At 47.3% G+C, this 23137-nt stretch overlaps 1 protein-coding gene across 2 annotated transcripts in view; it reads right to left on the bottom strand.

The window, feature by feature from the left end:
* Positions 1-23137, bottom strand: part of TMEM104 (transmembrane protein 104) — a 41885-nt gene that overhangs the window by 3650 nt on the left and 15098 nt on the right. For both annotated transcript variants that reach the window (XM_057418378.1, XM_057418379.1), the window contains exon 8: positions 10872-10965. In XM_057418378.1, the coding sequence (XP_057274361.1) occupies positions 10872-10965 (94 nt within the window). The remainder of the gene's footprint in view (positions 1-10871; positions 10966-23137) is intronic.

Here is a 23137-nt window from a genome sequence, read left to right on the forward strand (position 1 = left end):
GCAGGGCAGCAAGCAGCAAGATTTACAGCCTGGTGCTGGCAATGGATGGGCCACTGCGGCTTGCACAGAGCTGTCTCCTGCGCTGGTTTGAGGCATCAGAGCAAAGCTGTGAATTATCAGGTAACAAAAAGAACAGCAAAATGCTGAGATGACTCCTTCTATGGGCAACTTTAGTGTCATAAATACAGAGGACTTAAACAGAGCAGCACAGAGCCCACAGGAGGGTGGCCACCGGTGCTGTGAGCCTGGCCATGGGGTTACCAGGACACTGGCTTGCTCTGTGCCAAATGCTGCTCTGCCTGACACAGCTGGGTGGATATGGGAGACCCTGCCAGGGACAGGAGTAGGGAAGATAGCTCCAGACCAGTGTACAGATGCTGCTTCTTCTGTCCCCAGCGAGACCAGATTAACCCAACCTGAACATCGCCTCTCAGCACTCTCCAAAACCCTATTTCTCGTCTCTCAGCAATCCTTTCCTTCCCATAGCAAGCAGCAGCTCTGCTGAGCCACACGCTGCATTTCGTCTCACGCTGCCTCAGGAAACTTCTCACTTCCAACTGTCCCCAATGACAGGGCAAGTCTAACAGCTCTCCACTAGTGCTGGGCTGATGACAATACATCTATTCCTTTGTGGTACCACAAGGGCGAAGCCACTTTGGGAGTGCTGAGCTCTATTTACTCCCCCAAGAGCAGTCACAGAGGCTATGGAAAAACATCAGCTCATTGCTCTGGGGCTGTGCAGTTCCCCTCGCCTTCACTCAAGTCAGCAAGTGAGGGGCACTGTGAGCACAGGTACAGTTGTTGTGCCTCCTCTATTGCTCCCTGGAGGGGAGATGCTTGCCAGCGTATGTGTTACAGCAAAACAGCTGGGAAGAACTGTGCTCCAGGTGATGTGACATTGGCTGCACTCCCTGGGGCTGCACAGGCTACAAGGAACAGGAGAAAGTGCCCAGAGCAATCAGAAAACCAGCTTTGGAAATACAAGACAAAATAATGAGACCATTCCTTTTCTTCCCACTTGGGAGACATGGTCATCCTCTGCAGCCCAGTCCTGAGCTGGTCCTGTACCTGGACTAGGTGTAACAGCACAAGTCTTGCACCTCTTCCCCCGCACACAGTAAATCTCTACCTCCTCTGCTCAGCAGAGTGAGGAGTCACCTATTTCCATTTCCCAGACTCACCACTGGCTTAAAGCCCTGCTTTCCACAGCAGCACTAACAGGACCAGTGCAGGGGAAAGTGCAGGCTGGGGCCCTGTCCTCTGAGCATCTCCTAGGTTAGAGACACACAGGCTCTCCTCTGCTCTCTCTGACAGGGAGCACTGAGAGAACAGAATTCCTATGGATTTTTGGCTTAAGCAGCTGGAATTCATAATCTTTCCTTTAACTGGTTCTTTCAGAAATTAAATGTATTAAAGTTACAATGTGTGAAGATCCAATCTAGTGGCAAGTGCCCCTGCCTATGGCAGGGGGTGGAACTGAATGAGCTTTAAGGTCCCTTCTAACCCAAATCATTTTGATTCTATGAATACTAAGATCGAAACTAGCACTGTTTCCAACAAGGCTGTGCTCCCCCTGCACTGGTGCTCTGCATGAGATGCGTGGTGCTGGGTAAACTGGAATCCTCCCCTGCTCAATTCCAGCCTCAGAGAAGACAACAGGAGCCCTGCCCCAATGGTTGTGTTTTCTCTCACTCCCTGCAATAGGGAACCAGAGAGCTGAGACATTTGCATGCCAGATTTATCTGCCTGTCCCTGGGAGGAGACGAGCCCCAAAGTGAAACTCTGAAACCCAGTTATGCCAGGTGATAAATCAAGATGAAAAGAAGATGACAGATGCTGACTGACAGGCAGCTTCAGGCAGACAAGAGGCAGCGCAGGATCCTCAGGCACATGCAAAGCTCCTGTGTGCATCCTCCTCTACCTGGGACAGCAGGCTGAAGGCAGAGTTACACCATGCTCTTTCAAGTCACTTCCAGGTGCCACACTGGCCGGCCCACAGCGTTCCTGCACCACAAGGACCCTGTTGAAGTCAGACATGGGTTCATAAAATAAGCCTTGATCTGCTCCTCTACACACATGGCAGGATATAAGCAAGATGCTCAGGGATGAAACACCTTCAGATACCATGACCAATAGGTACAAAGCGAGGTGGACAGCAATGCAACCACGGATTGTTAGTAAGTTACATGAAAATTGTGTTTAAAACCTTTATTTATACCTTTAAACCTTTATACAAGTGCTTAAAGACTGTCGAGGGTTTTGCTGGTCCTGATTTTTCACCAGTGCCAGACCCACTCCAAACCCACACACCACAGATGGGCTTAGCAGTCAGCGAGGCACAGGGGACACTGCTGGTCCCATCATCTCTCCTCTAGATGTTTGAGCATCATTTCTACTGAAGGATGTAAGTGAGACTGGAAAGAAAATAGAGAGGGGTACATCATAGAGGAAATGCTGTGATGAATCTCATCACCTACAGACCTCTCCTGTCACTCTTTAAGGAGCAAACACTGGCTCTTCTCACTGACAGTGCAAGCCCTTGGAGGCAGCTACTGCTGCCTGTCCTGCTTGACTCAGGAGATGTTGATTCAGAGATAAGGCAGCTCTGCTCTGGTTCTTGCAGGTGGAAGAAGGATGAATATGGATGAGCACACATCCTAATAAGAACACCTTGGGAAATATGGGAGCCTGGGGATATTAAAGCATACATTTTGGTGAACTTTGATAGAAGCATAATAAGGCTGCACAAGAGCACCGGAGATCATTTAGCCATTTTAAGATTAACTATTGTTTTGCAGAGTCAGAGCTAACACCTTTGTAAATGAGAAAATGCTGGTCTATACCTGAACTTCATCTCTGCAGAAAGGCTATTGCAAGGCAGGAGAGAAGCCCAAGGCTAGAACACATTATTTTCCCCAGTCATGATAGGTTCCTGGAAGAATTGATGCTCAGAATGAATTCCTGGCTTAACCCTCCCTTGCATCCCTGGCAAGGCACTATGGCTTTGAGATGCATGACTTGGTGCCCCACTTCAGTCTCTCTGATGGCATGTGGAAAATAATGGAGAAGATCCTGAACTGAGCCACAGTAGGGAACAGGGAGGAACTTGGAAAGAGGTGGCTTGGCAAGGGGGAAGCAAGCTCAGAGGTGAGGTTCTGCAGGACTGTGGCATTGGATAATGTCTCTATTATCAAAGACAGATGTTGCCTCCCAGGTTCACCAGTGAACTTCAACCTTCAAAGCATTGCTCCCAGTTAAAACAAGGATGGTTTTAATGGCTCTAGAAAGCATCAGGGGAGACATGAACTAGGGATGAGTAAAAGACATACGGAAGAAAACAGAACAAAGGTTATGTGACAAGCACCTTGTATGTTAAGAGACAGAGGAACTGCACCAAACCTCGAGTCACATCTTCTCCAACTCGGTCCCTGCTCTCATTCTTCCTTCCACAAGGCACAACTGGGGAGAACATCCCCAGGGCTTGAGAGGCAGCAGTGAGCACCACAACCATGCTGTATCAGCAGAGCAGCCCAGGCCCGGCTGCTCTCTACCCCCATCCACAGGCATTTGTTTAAGCAGTGGGCTGTGCTGCTGAAACGGCCGTGGCAGGGCCATCCATCAGTGTGCCTGACGCTGTGACAGACCTTTCTTGTTGAAGCAGAGCATCGGCGTGCCAGGAAATAATGATAATGAATTACCCCTTCACAACACATGCCACTTGCTTCCCGCTTCATACATTAGGAGGCATGATGGATCCCGGGGAGGAGGTTTTCATGAGCTTCCTAAGCCCATTCTCTTTGGGAAGACGAAGATCTCCCCCTACCTTAATATTGATCCCGATTCTCCATCAAGCCAAAATACTCTTAAACAGAGGAACAGATCTCATTTAGTTTAATGTTAGACAGCTCTTTCAGGAGAAGAGGCATGAAAGGAGGGCATCTGCTCTGTACATGCTTCAGCACAACATCATGTCAAGACAGTCCTACCTTCTGCATCTCTATCCATCAGTGTTTCGAGTAAGTTTAAGATCCCACTCCAATTCTGAAGCTGCCAGGCATTATGGATGCTGTGGCATTTGAAATAGTAGAGCGCAGCTGGGTTTCACAATGCTGGCAAAACAAGGTAGAGGAAATGAAGACATTGATTCTTAAATTTAAAGCTCATTTGCCCAGTTCCTCCTGCATAAGCTAAATCCTGTCACTTCTTCATGACCTCCAGCTCTCTGTAAACTCCAGAGTAGCAGCTGATGAATTTCTGCAACCTTCAGAGGAGGTTTCTACAGGAAACAGCAGTAAAAGAGGTAAAATGAAAACCAGGTTTGCTCCATCAGATGCAGGAGCTGGAGATTTGGCAACGACAGGGCCTAAAACACAGTCTCGAGGAAGATGAAGGATTTATGAGCGCGCAGACTGCGGCGAAGCAAGATGGATATGTTCTTAGAAGACAGCAATTCCCTGGAGAGAGAAGTCAGGAAGAGAAGAGGAGGGAACTTCCCAGAAAAAAGGTATGAGTGTGACTGCTTCCTCTAATGGAGAGCAGGGACTTGCAGGCACAGCGTTACCCTCCCTGCCCCAAAGCAGGGTCTAGATGGCAGGGGACTGTTTCTCATACAGAGGAAGCAGAGCCACGTGTTGGACATGTTAAGATCACAGGAGTGTGATGCACTTTACCAGGAAGGCAAGAAAAAGCCTCCAGTCCCTTTGCCAGGTTTGCCTTGCTCCTGCTGCAGCCCTCTCAAGACACTACTGCTGCAATGGCCTCAGGCCAGGCAGGGCCTGTTTCCTTCACAAAAGGAAGCTTTTATTAAGTACCACCAGGACGTTCTGGCTGTCAGAAGAGGTTCAGAAGGGCTTCTCTGCTGTAAAGGCATCACTCCCCTGCTTTTCTTCGTTGTTGGGGCAGGGTTTGCTACCCCATCACCAAGTAGCTTCCCCTACTGTGGTAACAAGTCCTGCTGTGGAACCAGTGGAGCTGCCCCATCTGACCCACATCAGCTGGTCTCCACAGACATCTGCACACAGCAACAGTTCACAGGGAGATAAACGGCTCTGCTCTGGTGTTTATCACGGGTGCTTTATCTCAACATATGGGAAGGGAAGAGCAGCCAGCGAGAAGCGTTTGCTTCTGGTGGAAAATTACCCGTGTAGTTTTCTGTCCTCTCTCCTCCAGTCACCTCTGGCAGAAGCACCAGAAAGCCTCTGCAATGGACCCGGCTCCGAGCTCTGCTGCTGACTTGGTCTATTAGCTTTGACAGTCACTTCTCTGTCCATGTGAGAATTTACCCTTCTGCATGAAGGGAACAGCACACACTGTGGTGTCACATCATGCTTGGGAAAGCACTGGGTGCAAAGCATCCATGTCCCATCAAATCTACTACACCCTTCCTTATCCTGCATTGGGACCTACCCAGCAAAGTTATCATCACCTTGTTCCAACAACACACACTCTTGCATGCCACAGACCCACTCTGAAAATCAGCGCGAGCACCATCACCAGGACCCCTCTGCAGGGCTGAATGTGTCCTTACATTTTCAGCTCCCCTTCTCCAGCTCTCAGATCCATTAGTTTGTCTCCTACTGCCTGGATAAAATGCTCTTTTCAGGAACATCAGCTCCTCAAGGCAAGACCTCAGTCCAGCACCATGCATCACTCTCCACCTGCACCTGAAGCTACTAAAGGCTCTTTCACTCACACAGGCACTGCTTCACCCCACTGCCCCCCACAAACAGCACGGAGATGAGCTCCTCAGCCTGTAAGTCTGAAAGCTGGCATGACAGAAGCACAGCCTTTTATCCAACTCTTCATAAATATATTCACTTCTTGTAGTGAATTATTTACCCTGGGCTCAAGCAGCAGCTTTCTCTGCTCCGAAAGGGATGCGAGAACACGAAGTTAACTTTGTTGAAGAAGCTCCCTGGAATGAACATGCAACAGTGTCCTGATTTACAGTCCAATTCCCTCGTCCTTGCCTCTCCCATATGCCCTGCTCTGTGAAAGAGAAGGGGCAGAGATCAAACTGCTCCCTCCTTAAGGGGTTTGCTTCATTTCTGATGCAGGCCACCTTGAGGACTGTGGACACTGCAGACAAACCTCTCTGCAGAAGCCTGGATACCCAGGACTCCAGGTAATGGTCACCTCCTCCTGTATCAGCCTCCTCTCTAATTCTCAGTCTCTGCAGCTGAAAGGATGAAGCTGAGTGATCCAGGTTTCTGGACTGAAACAACTCCAGCACGGCTGATGAAGCCTAAGGATGGCAGCGACAGTTACTACAGCAGCTGAAACCTGCTCACAAAGGGAGATGGTCCAAGACCAGTTCTCTGCAGAGAGGCGTCAGGGAGCCTGTAAAAAGCAGGATTCTGGTGGAGAAAACATCTATCAGAGAAATCAGTAGATGAGGAAAATCAGTCCCGGCAGCGTGCTTGGAGAGCCCTTTCCTAGTTTCTTTCCTAGAAACCTTCTACCAAGTATCCTGGAAGAGGATGGGAAGGAGACAAAAGAGCTTAACACAGGGCTTCCTGGCTATTCTTGTCCTTTTCCCCTCCATTCTACTGACCAGGGGAAAGAGCAAGGGGAGAGGTTTTATTTCTGGGCATATAATTGTGAGATCAGAGGGCTGGGAATGCTCTGTCTCGAGGGCTGCAGTTACTTGAACAGCTGTGGTCAGCAACTAAACCCAGAAGTTCCCTCAGTAAAATATCTTTATTAAAATACAATACTTTCTAATAACTACAATACAGCATCAAGAGCAGCACACAGAGCTCATGGCCCACATGGGAGCTGTCTGGGAACATTTGCCAGAGGCTATTCCATAACAGCAGTGATAATCATGCTACCAATGTCTTTAAAGCCAACAGTCCTCACCTATAGAGCTGGACATCTCGGGCTGTAACAGGCTGCAATTAATCGGGTTAGCCTCTTAATACACAATAGCCCAATGTTTGCTGCTGAGCTCCACCAAGCCCTGTCCTTTTGTTATCTTTCCTAATCCATATCCTTTCCCATGAGGCTGTTAGTCAGTTGTTATCCCATACTATCCAATAATAAAGAGGTGGGGCTGTGTCCTCTCTGCTTTGAGAAGTGCATCAGACTCAGTCCCTTTTGCTGTGCTCTGCCTCCAGCAGCTAACCCCTAACTCCATTCACTTGCATCAGGACTGGGGAAAGTAGGGATAAAACCCCAACTAGACATTCAAGTCTCTTTAGGGAGCAATCCATCGTCACCACAGGTTTAAATCCTCCAGGAAAAAGGAGCCTGAAGTCCAAACAGCAAAATTGAACATACCAACAGCTCTAATTTACAGATGGCTTAGTTGGTTTAGTGTTCTGCAGGAGATGACCCATTCCAAGAACCTTGTAAGAGACCTAGGAACAGGCTCCAAAACTAGTAAAAAAGGACTGGGAAAGGAAGGAAGGAATTAAATACAGTTTGGAGAAGGAACCCTCCTTACCCCTAACTCATACTTACCTGGTCAACCAGTCTGGACCCTGTCTCTGCTCTTAATAGCATTGCTCAAGAGCTGGGGGAGCCAACAACATTTTATACCTAAGTTAAATCAAGGCTTCGACATTGCCAGGATTTAAACCAAGTGTTTTTTCCCAGCTAGCCCCTTCTCCAGGGAAGCACAGCAGACAGGCTCCCTGTCACACCCATCAGGGTGCTGTGCTCAATCTCCCAAGGCAGCTCAGACAGAAGAGGACTTTCAAAGCAGCCTGAGTTGCAGTTTGCAGTTGGGAAGGGGATGAGAGCTTGTGTAGGCAAACCCTTACACAGAGAGAACAGAGACCTCTAAGCATGGATGAGGCCAGCAGTTAAGCAGGGACTGCTGCACCAAATTTAACCACTGGCACTCACCCATGCGAGGTGGCAATCAGCTCTGCAGCCAAGTGTGTGAGCTGCTGCTCTTCACAAGACTGCCAACAGCTTGATGCCTCTGGAAGCCCTCTGTCTGCCATCAGCCCCACTCCACCTGGAGACACAGATCCACCCTCTGTGCTCCTATGAGTCCTGACAGGGAAGAGCCTCGCCATGCCAGCCTTGTTTCCAGATGAGCTTTCCATGTACAAGAGCCCATATGTCTGGGCTCTGCAGCAGTGTGGCATTTGGGCTTGCAAACTCCTCCTTCAACTTCCTCCCTTTAGAGACTTCAGCCTGTCCTTGTTAGTCCCTCACCCTGGGAGGAAGCCCACAGCCAGATGAAGGACTGATCCACTGCTGCATCTCCACGTTCTTTGAGCTGGCCCGGTTTTATTTCCCAGTTCAGATCCCAACGTTTAAGACTGTTATTTTTCAAAGGCAGAATGACATTTTTCTTGTCTATGAGGTGTGGAAAGAGACCGTAGGCTTTGTTAGCTGATGTGCTGCTTGCGATGAGCACGGGGTCTGGACAAGGCTAGTGACATTTGATTATCACTTAGATCAGGAGAAAGAGGGAAAGCAACTTTCAAAGGCAAGGCTGACACTGTTACAAACACCAGCAGAAATGACCTTCACACACAGCTAGCTCTCCCTGCTGCCAAAAACCATCCTCTCAGCCACTGTCATCTGAATCACTGCTATACCTGGGGCAGTGCAGCTTTACATCAGCCGCTGCTGCTCCGAAATCCAGAGGCTTTTCTTTCATCAGGCTGGGGAAAAGCATGTACAGTGCATCCTGCAATAGGCACATCGCAAAGCCTGCACTGACCTCCCAGCTCAAGCAGGCTGGATTCTTTCAAATCATGATGCAAAATGTGTGGCAGCCTCCCATCCACACCAGGCCAGTGGGCACAGGTAAGCTGGATAAGCCACTGTCGGTGTGGGAAGTTGTAACCCAGCACAGCAAGCATGTAGGCTGGCAGCTCCAGTGTTCAGCTCTGCTGCTCAGACAGCTTTGAGGAAGATCCACCTTCAGCACTAAAACTAACTAAAGGAAGATAAATTAAACCCCACAGTAAGACAGAGAGTCCACATCTTGCCACTGGCTTTCAGGCATGAAAAGGAGCCCACAAAACACCATCTAAGACTGTTCTTTAGCATCTAAGCTCTCTAAACACCAAGAAAAGACCAATCCATGTTTAACTCACACCCTGCTTTTGGAGGAGGGGACATCAGTGATGTGAGGACATGGGAGAAGCCAGCTTGCTAAATCCCTGCAGCATGGGATCCATCCTTAGCCTCCATGTGCAGGAAGATCTTTATTCCTGTTCCCTTCATCATGTGGCTGTTTGATAAATTGTCTTCCCTAATAAATCTATCCCTCATTGTACACATATGGAATCCGCTCCTCTAAGTAGCCACTGAGGTGCTGTCAGGGTCATTAAATATCATTATCTGGGGCAGCTGCTCCCCAGTGTGCTGATGCAGGAATCAATCAGGCTAAAACATGAATTTCCCCTAACGCTTCTCCAAACACTGCCTTTGTCTCTCTCCATCAAGAGATGAAAAAGAGAAACAGTTCTGCCTTTACGCCAAGGTTTAGCAGTCCTCATACTGGAAGGAGCCGGCTAAAGGGAAAGCAACGGCAGATCAGGCAGACATCAGGTTGTCACAGAGACAGGATGAGGTCTGACTGATGTCTTTACCAGGAAAGAGGAGGCAGGGTGACTGGAAACAGGCCAGGGAGCTGAGCTGAGATTACTCCTTGTTAAAAAACAAAGCCAAACCTCCTCTTTTAATAGCCCTCAATGAGCTAACCTCCTTCTTTGAAGAACATTGGGGCTTTCTGACCTTTCCTATGCTCAGACAACAAAAGGAATAAACAGACATTCAGGCTTTTCACACCATCTGAGGTCAGGATTTGTTAACTCAAGCTGTTCAGCATCTGAGACTTGAGGGCTTAAAATCCAGCCTCATTTTCCTGGGTAATAACTGCTTAACCCCATCTCAAATGTTGTCCAGAACAGATCTTTTCCTCTGCAGTGAATGCCAGCCACTTCCAAACAGGGTCACAGGCCTCTGAACTCACAGAGAAAGGACGATACCCAACTGAAGTCAGGTCAAGTGTATGTGTGTGGTGGGAATTGGGCTTAGAAGCAGCTTTTCTTCCTATTCCAGCTCAGTGATACGCATAAAGAGAGCTGATTCTGCGCTTGAATCGTCTGGACCCATAAACCAGAAGACTGTTAACCTGCAGAAGTGCTGCTCCCTGTTATCCCTGAACATCAGTTACTCTTGTCCAGCTCACACAAGACAAGAGAAAGCTCAACACAGCCCTCTGTAACACACATCACTCAGCCTTTAAGGGTATGTACACATACAAGCCAGATGTGGGGCAGCTGCACCTCAGGATGGCAAAAGCACTGGGGGAACAAGAAAAGTAGTGATGCCTTATTTCATGACAGGAATTATCATCTTCCCAGAAATTCTTGGCAGGATGATTCTGAAGAGAATTTACAAGGGTGGAGGTTCCCAAGGACAACACACAGTGGTTTGGGGGTTTCCAATGCAGGATATCCTATGCTAAAGCGAGGCCCAGGAGTAAACCACGCAATCAGATGATACAACTAAGGGTGGAAAGTCTGACAGAAGTGCTTTTTGTCCTCAGATCAAAACAAAGATCCTTCAAAGGCTGTTGCACACAGGCTGAGAGAATGAGAAACTTGCTGCTGAACAGCAACCGGTGGGTATCATGGAGACTCTTCCAAATCCCTTCTGCCTCTCACACAAAGCAGATTAAAACTTCATCTACCAGCTCACATCTGACTGAGAACATTTGGATTGGGTTTGTTTTAATCAGAAATTTCATCCTAGAATAAAAACCCTTTTTCTCAAAGATTTATCAGGACAAACCTCAAAGAGATTGTTTTAACAAGAGCTTACTTCCAAACAAGAATATCCTGCATTGTTATTGTGCCTCAGGTTCCATCTGTGGTAAAGAGGTGGCCAAGACTCACCTATCCATCTCATGAGGGATGTCATGATTTGAAGGTACTTGGTCTTCTGCACATTGAAGAAGGTGAAAGGACCAAGGAGGAGAGTGAATGCTGCCTGGAAGCACAACAGAGAACACACAGGTTAAACCCTTGAAATTCTGTTCACAAGACGAACTTACCACTAAAACAAAGCTTGCCTTCCAAGTTCACCTCCAGACACGCCTCTTTGTCATGGACCTTGCTTTGCTGCTTAATTTTACAGCTAAGTTGGCTGAGACACAGCGGGTCAAGCAAGCTGCTTGGTATCAGAGAACATGCCTTGGGCATGAGTAGAGCACAGGATCCTCTTGGCTCTCAGCCTCTTGCTATCACTGCTCCAGTACTCCTTTACTGACACATTTCAGTAAAAGCTCTCAGCGCAGCCTTATGGAACATTAAATATTAAACTGAGGCCTCTTTGTCCGGGTACATGCTCAGTTTAGGTCTGAATAGCAATAGCCATGACCAGACAGCTCACATTAACATTGACTGAGCAGCTTGTCCCAAGCTCAACAGCAACAGAGCCAAGTCTGCCTGGAAGATACTGACTTCCCCACACTAACTTGCTTGTTTTACAGCAGGAAGCTGCAGCATAACAGTTAAGCTGTTGACTTGGAAGCTGAAAACCTGTGCAAAGTGAGGGGAAAGATAAAGGTACTCATAAGAACAAACTTCACTCAGCGTGGAAATTAAAGCTACTGTCAATGGAGGCAGATCTTTATTCACTGCCCTCTTAGATGTATATGAAGGGAGCAGCATTTCTTAGCAAGTTCATCTCTGCCCAGACACCAAGCACTCCAACCCTACCTGCTTCAGTCAGAAGGGAAAAGGCTTTACTGCAGGAAGGTAACAGACCTTGACTGAGGTCTGAACGTGACCTGAGAGAAGCTACTTGTGACAGGGAGACAAAATGGGTGTTAGAGAAGAGAGCCCTGCCTGTCATCGGTGGGGTGCCAGGGGCTAGCAATATACTAACAGATCCAAAAGCTGTAAGCAAGCAGTATTGAGAAAGTCACAGCACACACAGTATAGATTTGTTGAGCATCTCGAAGGGATTTTTAAAGACAAATATTCAACATTAATATTTACACATTGCTCTTTTCCATGACTTCTTCAAGCAGTTCAAGAAAAGGTGTCACCAGAAGGGAAGAACTGGGACTCAAAGGGGCAGGCAGCAGAGCCTCAAGGTCTCTGTCGACCCCAACAGAGTCAGCCACAGAACAGATTCCAAGCTATTTTAAGCCTAGTACAACCCCAAGAAACCTTTTTTGAGACAGTTTCAGGATATCTGCAAGGCAAATTGGCAATGCCTCGCATCACAAGTATTCTCAGACAACCGAAGTAAACCCAGAAGGGGGCCAGAGGAGAGAACCCTTGGTTACACACATCGCTCAGTGAACATGTATTCTGATCTGAGGCCATCATTTACACCAAGTGTTGGCTTTTTGGTGTGGAGGTGGGGAGGGCAGGGGAAAGAGGGACAGAAAGCATGCACAGAATTCAGATCTGTGAAGAACTGAGGGTCCTTGGAGGAAATGCTGAAATCAAACAGAATACAACATCACAGGCACAACTGGCAAGAGTAAGAGCTTAACAGATAAAACCCTTCCAGAGTTACACAGAAGCAAACCAGCTTTTTACTCTTCCTCTTGCTCCTTTCTTCTAAACCAGAGGTTAACTCCACTCTCCTGCTACCCTCTCCAGCCCTTGAAGACTGCTACTCCATGCTTGGATAGCACACAAACCTCAAAGGACTAAAGAGGGATGTAGGTCAAGGACCCAGAGCAAACCAAAGGAGATGCCTACTCTCCTACTGGAAATTATTCCTGAGTTTGTGACTAATCTCTCTCAACATCCTCTCCCAACACACACACTCTGCTCAACACAGCTTCCCTTCAAATCACGTTAATAGCTCATGCGTCAGAAAGAGCCGAAACAAAAAGAGACAGACGAAGGATGGTGATGATTAAGGGACAGGTGTCTTCTGCAAATGAGAATGCACCAGAACCAATTGGCAAAACAGCATCTCAAATCATGGCGAGGATTGACACAAGATCACTGAGCACCAAAGCAGCTGGGTCTGAAACACAGATTTGTCTTAAGCAGCGAGAAAAGAGCTGTGTTAAAGTGGATTTGGGGCTCAGATGCTGAAAAGCATCAAAAGCATTCTTAGGTGCTACAAGTACATGGGTCTCCTACATGCTGCCCAACATCTGCTAATGAAGCTGAAAGAACACCTCTGGATATTACACTCTGTTTTCTGCAGTTATTCTCCAGTACTGAAGGTAGCTTAAACAACTAACTCCATTCAGCATCTTTTTCAACTCTCTTCTTCTGTGGGCTTTACCGTTCAGCCCATGGGGAAGAGATACCCTCCCATCCTTTAAGACGATCAGCGTCTTGTGTTCTTAACAAGATCCTGGAGCAGGTCCAAAGGAACCAAGTGACAGATGAATTCAAGTGCAATATAAATTTATTACCTTTTGCACTTGACGCCCATTAGTGATCCAAGACGAATATCCATGGATCAATACAAACAATGCTAAGGCCTGCAATGAAATAACTTGCCCTACTTTGCAGGGATTTGTGCCAACCACTATAAAGAAGGGAAGCCACAGCACACACACTGGACTGCTTGAGAGGAGAAAGGCAAGGCAGGAAAGGAGAGTGAACAGCAGATAAACATCACTTTGATATGAAATGGTGCACAGCTGTACAGGATTGAGTGCAGGTCAGGGAAGAGGGGTCAGTTCCTCAACAACAGCCAGGACACGAGGCACAAGAACTCAGTCCCTGAATTGGAGCTAATCTCATTGTCAACTCTCAGAGGAGTCCCAAGGCCAGGAAGCCCATATAAGAACACATCCCCAAAAGGATGAGAAGAGACCACGATGCTTAGAAGGAGGATGCCTGTGTTCTCTACCTTGCTGTGCCAGACATCTAAATGCTCTTCTGACCCATTAAGTTCATTAGTTTCCTAACTTCTCCCTAAGGAAAAAGTAAGCCCAAATAAGATCCTCAGACGCATACCCAAACTCTCCACCTGATGTTTTCCAAGCTCATCTCCCCTAGAGGGATACAATTTAAAGTGCTTCATTACACACTTAATTCAAACACTCTAAAACCTACACAGAAAACCGCACCAGTCAGCCCTGCCAGAAATCAAACACGCAGAGCTCCAGCACATCTAAAAGCTCTCCCAAGTTTTCCAGTTCACCTCTGAGATGTTCTCAAGGAGTTTATCATTCCTTTCCTAAGAGGAGAGGCAGAATGAGCAAAGTCTGCTTTGATTAAAGATTGTTCTATTAGTGAAGTGGTTTCCTATTAGAAACAAGCAGGCATACATGGCTGACTCACTGCTAAACTTCAGGTAAGGGAATCCTCCCTTCAGCTAAGGAGGATCAGATCTACTCAATGTTTATGTTCAGAGGATGGCACAGAGAAACCTTTACTGTGTTTTTGCTATTAAGCAGAGTTCCCTAATGTCAATCCAAGCTCCTCCATTAAACAGAAGTCAGACAAAGTGCCAGCCTTGCTACAGAGGGTATGCGGAACCCACGCACATAAAATCAATGGAACAGACACAAACCACTTTATTCTTATCTTCCTTTCTCATGCTGTAAAACAGCATAAAGATCCAGCACACAGTGACCAAAAAACCCAGGTTTTTTCTCACTTTTAATAACATTTCCAGTCAGAAAAATAGAAGCCAGCAAACACAGAGGAAAGAACAGCAGCTTGTCACCCTGAATCACACTCTTCTCTGCAGGCCAGTAGGAGCCACGAACATCTCACCAGCTTGCTCAACCTCTGGCAGGGTCTTCAGATCCATTCCTCTCACCAAGCCAAGCCACAGCAGTACAGGCACCAAGGTTTGGGATCTACCTGGGCTTGCAACTCAGGTGACTTCCCCAGCCTTTGAACCCATCAGCTCTTGGTATTTCAAAGCATAAAGCAGGCTGGTCAACTCAAGTCTTTTTACCACAGGGGGAAACAAGCAAACCATTGCCTGGAATATATTTATATATATATTTATCTAAAAGTGTATTCTATTAAAGCTCTTATGTTAAAAACTTGGTTACATAAGGTTATGTATTGGCTTATCTTAAAAAAGCAAAAGTACAACCACATGTTAATAGGACATCTGGCTGGGTTTATCAGCTTAGCTTCAGCCAAGAGGACCACCAAGAGAGCTCTCAACCACTAAGTGACAGCCAGCTAATGCCAAGAGCCTCTCAGACCATACAAACATGCTTTAGGCCAGACAGAGGGGTGTATTGACCGAACAGGTTCTTTATTGGCTTGAAGGGTCTATCTATCACTCTGAACCAGTACAGTTCAATAGCTTTCATCTGCTTCCCAGCATGCTGCTTCCACAGAAAAATGCCAATACGGCTCAGGAAGCACAATTAGCATCCCAAACAGAGCTGATTCACGTATTAGATGCAGCAGTTACAGCATTATGGCCAGTGCCTGCATACATTTGCAAGAGGGCCATCTGAAAAGCAGCTTCATTCATAACTGTCATCGGAACTTAGTTATTTTCATGCTCCACAGACTCATCGGTAAGAATTGCATCCATCTTTGGCATTTGCTGAGTAGTGAATTAAAAACAGGAGCTACTGTTTCTTGTTGATTCAGAGCCTGGGAATTTTCAGACAGGCTGAAGAGAAGCAGAGTGAGACCTGAGTGAAGTGAGACCGTGAGGATAAAAAAAATAAAGTTTGAGAGTTTAATAAATGTATTTATGTGGCACAGGGCTATCATAGCAATGCAAAGCTAATAAATATCAGACATTAAGGCAAGGGTATGTTTTAATGTGAAGATGGTAAAGTGGTCTTGTTACTCCTTAAATATCGCCCTTTGGACTGAGGCCCCTGCCACCCTTCCTTTTCCTCTCCTCCTCCTCCCACCCTTCCTCATCCCAGAACTCACCCCAAACTAAATCCTTCCTTGGAGGCTCTTGCTTCCCCTTGATAGAAGAAATACCAGTATCTCAGATCAACTTCATTTTAGGATAGCATCAACTCCACTTCTGCAGATATTGATGTTCACCACTGTTGAGCAGTAGTACCCCTCTCCCATGAGACAGAGTACAGCAAATAACCCTCCTCTAATGGAAAGCAAGCTGACATTTAAAGAGAAAGTTACTGATATAACAAAATGGATCTCTCTCCTTAGTAGACTTTGGCTGGAAAGTTGAGGGTTGAGTGCTTTATACAGGGCTATGCAGCATTCCCACAGCAAAGCAGGATACCGACAAGAAGACAGGAGCTTGACTGAACAAGCACCTCCCAGAGGAAGCTTTGCTTGATTCAGTGCTCAGACACAAGGAAAGTCTCCTTGAGCAGGGTAGGATGAAGCAGACATTTCATACATGCTGTCAGGAGTGGCAAGGCTGACACCCGTTCTGCTTCTGCAGGAGGTCCCTGAGCTCAGAGCTATTTCACAACCCAGATGAGCACCAGGAGAGAGAGACAAAACCATCCAACAAAACCTGGCTGTGCACGGACACAGAGCAAACAAGATGTCAGGAGAACTAGGGACTGGCTGCTCTGTTCCCACCTCAGCTGCTCTCTTCTAGAGTGTGTCTAAAGAGACGACTAGGAAAGAAAAAGCAAAACTTGATTTACCAGCACTGACACAGGTCGGAGGTTTTATTCCTCGCTGGAAGCTTGAACCAGACATCATCTTCAGTAGAGTAATTTCTTATTAACTGCTATTTGTGTTCCTATTCACATCCTTGAGGAATTTTTAGGGGTGACTTTGGAGAGAAATATTAAACACAAGGTGCTTTCCCCACTCTCATTTGGGATTCATAGGTAAAGAAAGCAGAGCATTATAACATTTCAGAGCTATTTGCAGCCTCTGATAGCACCTCTGCACCCATTTCAATTGGTGGCAAGTGCTGTGCTACCAGCAACAGCCTCCAGTTGCTCGTGCCAGGGCTTCAGTGCTTTTCAGCTAAAACACAGCCAGGGAGAAGGGTCTCATGTGCAATGTGGTGCCCTCTCTGCCATCTCTCCTCCCCTTCACTTAGGTGACAAGGCCACGTTTCTCTCCTGCATGAGCTCATATCTCAAGCTAGAGAGCCAGATGGCACATGAGGGAAGGCGGCGATCCAAGCTTTCACTGGTAAAGCTTTACCCCTTGCAGTGGGCAGTACAAATATAAATCCATGAGAGGAGATGGATTGTTCAGGAAGGAGCTTTTTAGAGAGCTGAAATAAACAAGTAAAGCTGAAGATCCACAGTGTCTTAAGGCTGGAGGCAGGGCTGCAGCAGAGGCCGTGCTGATAGGCAGCAAGTTATCAGCAAACAAGCTATTATGAAGCTCTTAGAGTTGGTTGGAAAGAGATAAACCAGCCAGGGAACAAGGATTGCTCAACAGAAGTTGAAGGCAAGAGGGAATTTAACCTCTAGGTCCCCTGCAGAGTCAAGAAGTCACAACGAAGGGAGGAGGCAACTGCCAGACATCCCACAAGGAGTATTTATAGATAAAGAAACAAGGGCAGTTCCACTTTGACTACATCAGGCATCTGCTACCACAGCAGCTCCAGTAATTAACATGCTGCTCTCAGGACACCTGGCAGAGGTTTAGAGTCATAACTCACACACTGTTGGCACCAAGGAGCCCTCACCCATCTCTCTCCCCAGTGCAGTCAGGCAGGGAGGAGACAGCCTCCAAGAACTCCAGGGTGTCAATACACCATACAGCTTGGTGTCATCAGCAAACTTGCATCAATCCCACTGCCCATGTATCAAAGATGCTGAACAGCACTAGTCCCAACACTGACCCCTTAGGAACACTGCTTGTCACCAGTCTCCACTTGGACATCAAGCTGTTGACTTCAACATTTTGAGTACAACCATCCAACTAATTCCTGATCCACAGAGTGGTCCACTTGTCAAATCCATGTCTCTCCAGTTTAAAGACAAGGAAGTCATGTGGAACAGCATCAGAAGTCCAGGTAGATAACATCAGCTGCTCTTTCCTTACCCACCAATGCTGTAGCCCTGTTGTAAAGGGTATCCCCAAAGCTACTGACTTTAACTGGATCTAGAGATTTCCAAAGGCTCTAATCCAGCATCAGCTTTGAATTTTGACTGCCCATCAGCTAAACAAGTGTACCTGTCCCAGTGGATGCCCTTGCAAGCTATGATCTTCCTGGGCATTCAACATATCCAGAACCTCCACATGAAGCCCTGGAAAGCTAAGGCAGTACATGAGGGTGCTGCTCTCCTCTCCCCATCCTGACTCAGGCCTGCAGCCTGTTGTGGAGCTGACCCATGTCAGAGCACCAGAACTTTCCACTTGGGAAAGAACACCCTGCAAAACTAGTGGTTCTTCCTGTTAAAGCAAAGAAACCCAGGCAGAAGTGATTTCAGAAAGTCATTCAGAGCACGGATTGCAGTCCCTGGCACACCTGGGAAGTGCAGGATCACAGCCAGCAGCAAGCTTGCACTCTCTGGGGTAAATACACTTCCATTATCATTTTTCACAACAAGAGAAAGATGGAGGCCAGCAATAACCCTGAGGTGACTGGTATCTAATTTTTCATCATTGGAGTGTTTATGGCACAGCCATTTGCAGCATCTTGTAATCACTTTGCTGCCTCCTTGACCCCTGGCTCCCCCTTATCCTGCATCTAATTGCATCTGAACAAGCAGGAGGGAAGCAGCAAAGTGGATAGAGATGCAGGAGAGCTGAATGGCTGCTTTGTGATACTTGGAAGGACAGCAGAGGAGCTGCAGAGCCAGGGCTGGCTGTACCCACTGCCACCAGCTTGCTTTGACCTCCCAGAGGCTATGGAACAAGAGCCTGACACTGGGTAACCCGGAGGAGTTGTTCCTCATTTCCTCAATTTATTAGCACAGTATGAGAGATTAATGGGTTCTCTCCAAAGTGTGATGGTATCATCATTATACACAGGCACTGACCACGATTCCTGCATATTCATAGCCTCTCTTGGCAACTACAAGAGCACTGACATGGACTACAGAAGCCCCTGAGAGAGACAGCACAAGGTGAGGGAGACATGGACCAGCATGACACAGATGCACTGAGGGCCCTGTAAACACACCAAGCTACAAACTGCCAGGCTTAGGAGCTACTTGGGTTCAGCAAGGATGACTGCTCCTGAAGGCCACTAACCCCTCATCTGCCATCACACATAGCACCTCCACCACTAATTGGTTGTTTTCCATTTAATTTTCCCCATACAAACATCTCAGTTGAGTTTCACACGATTCCTGGAGGATACAGCTTCAGGACAGCGTTATTCCATTCACTGTGTCACAGGCAAGAGTTGCCTTGAAGCAAAGGAAATGTCCCACACTTTGTAAGTACCTTGCAGCAGCACAAAAGCAAGAGATCAAGCCTCATAGCCTGGGGTTAGCAGGGTGCCTGCTTGCTCCCAGCCCCCTTCCTTTGGCTCCCCAGTACAACACACACCAAACTGGTGCAACAGGCTTCGGATATCAGCTCTGCCTGAGAGCATTATATCGACTTCAACTTACAAGATAAATCCCAGCTGCATTATTTGTATTTATAGTCCTGCTTACAGAAGCATGAGCCACATGTGGGATTTGCTGATGTAGTCCAAAAATACACATTTTTGGACAAGAGTGTCAGTGATCTCACCCAGACAGAAAGCACAATTTAGGAGGATGTTAAGAAGTTGCAGACTTATTTAGGAGTTTGTCCAGAGCTCTTTCCTCCACAGCCTCTGGTAATGTTCAGATGGGCACTGACTGCAGTTCTGCAGCCCTGGTGCTTCCTACCTGTATATTAGGGAACTAATGATGATTTCAGGGGAGGAAAGATCAAGAGTGCTGTGTTAGTGAAGGAAAATGCTGATAAGGAAGGCAGCAAGGTCAGACCTCTGTTTAAAACCAAAATTGGTGGTAAAGCACTGAACTAAGTAGTAGGAAATATGCTGTTGAGATAAAGGCTTGTATTGCATCAACAAGGGGAGTGCTCAGCTGACTTAACAAGTCCTCTCCAACTGTGGTTTCTAGGATGCTGTCACTACCACTGCCCAGAATAACACTGCACAGGGGGAAATGCATTTATTACTTATGAAATGAAAGGTCTGCAAGCCTGCTGGAACAGCCAAGTCAAAGAAAGGGATTTGGGAAGGTTCTTTTTAAGCCTTTACAGCTTGGAGTGGTGAGTGGGTGATCACAAAGAGATATCTGTTCTGACACCTGCCGAGCCTGGGAGAGATTGGTTTCCAATAGCAAGAGAACAGTGTCAGCTTTGGTGCCTTGCTGACCAAATGAGCTTACTCCAGAAGACAGCTTTACTTAGGCAAAGCAGCAGCACAGCCTCTCAGCCTTTCTGAGCAGCAGGGGCTATAGCTGGAGCCCAATAAACACCACTTGAGAGTTCATACCTGTAGGAAGTGCACAAAAGCAAACAGAGATACACCTAGAGCCACTTCTCTGCCCAACTCACATAGCTGCCTTGCTTTGTGCCCACCATCCATCACCACATAAAAACCAAGCACTGAAGTGTGCAGGACATTCTTCTATGGGGAAGCCAAGTGCACCTTAACTCACCAATGGCCCATCACATTATCCACCTTGCTTCAGTTAAGGGCTGATACCTGCAGCACATCTGGCCAGGCACACAACCAAAAGCACCTTTCCCTTCTATATAGCCCTTGCCAACAACTGGAGGTGGCAGAGGGGAAACACTGGCCCTTTGGAAAAGCTCAGCATCCAAGTGACAGAGTAACCCAAGCTTTGCTTAAGGAAAAAAAACACTTCTCAGCTCTGCAGAAAACATATTCCAGTCCCCTGCACTATTGATTTTCCAGTGAAGAGACAAGCTAATCCTTTAAAGTTAGCAACTGTGAGACCATGGATTGAAGCAGCTTCACTATTGCACCAGAGGCTGACTTCTACCCAGCCCTAGCAGCAGGGAGCCTTGCCTTCTGGTTGATCTTTCTTTGACTCAAAATGCCATCAGTTACAAGGAAAACAAGGTAAAAATCACACATCAGAAGCTGAGCTCCTGCTCTTCGGTCACTACTACAAGTTTATTTCCTACTTTTGCAACATTGCACTTGTCTGCCTCTCCTTTAGCCAGGAAAAAGCTCTTACTCACAAGGATAGTTATTATGTGAAGTTCCTTTTGCGTTAGGAAACACAAGGGGTGTGGGAAGCTCCAAAAGAGCTGGTTTAATCTGTCACAGGCATATGACAAGTGAGCAATCGAAACAATTTATTGACAAGCCCACAGGAGAAGAATGAACCGGGATGAACAAGGCAGGATTTATGCCATATTAACAAGGCTGTGTGCCAATTGCTACCTTATTAGTTTCACAATAAAGCAAGCTGAGAATTGCCTTCCCGTCCCAGACACCATTTATTTGACATGAACTCGGCTCCTGTCCTTCTTCAGCCACTTCAGAGCAAAGCAGCAATTAATACACCTTACTTTTTGGGAGCTGACTTAGATAAGAGGTATGAGAAGACTCCAATGAGTCCCTGAGACTGGGCTTTTAGCCAAGCAAAGCTGTATTTCAGAGGCACCTGTAACAAACGGTTAGGGCTAGTGATATTTATGTTTAATGCAGTACTAATTCCTCTCTTGCCATGGCAGTGGCTCAAAACTCAGGTGCCTGTACATACAGAAATGGTATAATATTCTGGAGCTTTGAGAGGCTTTTCCCCTCTTCTGAAGGCTTTCAGAAGCAGCAGCTGCCTTTTTTTTGCTGCATTTGTTTCTATTTCTATACGAGCATCATAACAAAACACATCAGAGCATTTGTGTTAAGGAAGATAACGCAATATCTTTGGCAAGGAAGTCTTACCAGGAATAACTTCTTACAGGATATGCAGGGTGACATGCTAATAGTGCCCCAGTCCTGCTGCATCCTTACTGCAAAGCTGGGGGAACCTGGAACATAACAATGCTACAGTTTATGCAATTTATTTAAGCAAGATGATGGCTTCACACCAGCAGATGTGAAGGTCCTATCAGCTTCTTTGGCTCACTCTGGGAGCCCAGGGCAAGCACCCCAAACCTTTCTGATTGATGAGTGTGAAATGAGCCCTCCCTGCTCCTGAAGCAGGTACCTTCCCACCACCGGTTCTCAAGGTCCCTAGACACTGAGACCTGTAAGAATAAATATCCAGGAGACAGCAGCTGTGACCCATTTATTACCGGATGCTGCTGCAGGGCACAGCTGAGGAAGGCAGGGCAGAGGAAAAGCACTTGCTGCAGAGGGAACAAGAGGAGTGAACCCGGGTGTCCTTGGAAGAAGCGCTCTGCTGGCAGCACTGCTCCAGCTCTTTCTCTCCAGCTCCCAGTTAGCAAGAGACAGCTTAGATGTAGCATGGATGTTCAAACACTGCCATGGGGGCTCCCATCGTATCACTGGTGGAAGGTTAATAAATAAAAGACAAAAAAAACACCCACAAAAAAAGCCCACAGAAACCAAAAGGCAACCACAGAGAGGCTACAAGAGTCTCATGCACTGAACAAGCCCATCAAACTCCCCTAGAGCAGGCAAATGTATTTGGAAAGATGCATTTTGATAGCAAATACCACAGGTACCTTTAACCAGAGCAGGGGATGCACACAACACGCAGCACAGTCAGGAAGGACAAATGCTGAGGAGGGAAGCAGAGCACGTACACCAGCAGCACAGAGCACAGCCCTACAGCCGACGAGGGCCGGGAAAGCAGCACCGCACCGAGGCAGTCGGGATCTACATCAACACTTATCAGTTCAGCCTTTGCATTTGCTGGCACTGAGCAACTGTATGTGTGTCCTCAGACTACCTCCTCACCCCCCTGCACAACCTCCTGCAGCCACAGCCCAGCCCTGCTCTGGTCACTGGGTATTGTGATCAGAGCGTCGGGCCGGGGTGACATTGTCCCCTCCTGAAGAGGAATGGTAAGCGCCTGCAAGCCCGCTCGTTTTATTCACTGCACAAGCACGTTTCCAACTGGGATAATCTCCATTAAACCATCTGCGCTCCCATCTTCGCCCGGCCCGCACCCGCTGGGCTGCCCGCGATGCTGCAGCATCTGTGAACCGGCAAAAGCGGATGCCACGTCCCTTTCCCAATCAGCTAAAAACCCAGCAGAGACTCAGACAGAACAGATGCACCTGGTAGCTTTGACACACTACAGAGCCAGGCTACCAGGAGTACCTGTGCCAGTGCCTCTTCTGAAAGGCATACGGCTCCCTCTGATAGTTTAAAGCCATTTCCTTTCCATCGTGGGAAGGCA

The sequence above is a fragment of the Pezoporus wallicus genome, unplaced genomic scaffold, assembly GCF_028554395.1.
Source record: "Pezoporus wallicus isolate ANWC-B61680 ecotype Strahan unplaced genomic scaffold, APGP_CSIRO_Pwel_v1 contig_3710, whole genome shotgun sequence".
In the NCBI taxonomy this organism is placed as follows: Eukaryota; Metazoa; Chordata; class Aves; order Psittaciformes; family Psittacidae; genus Pezoporus; species Pezoporus wallicus.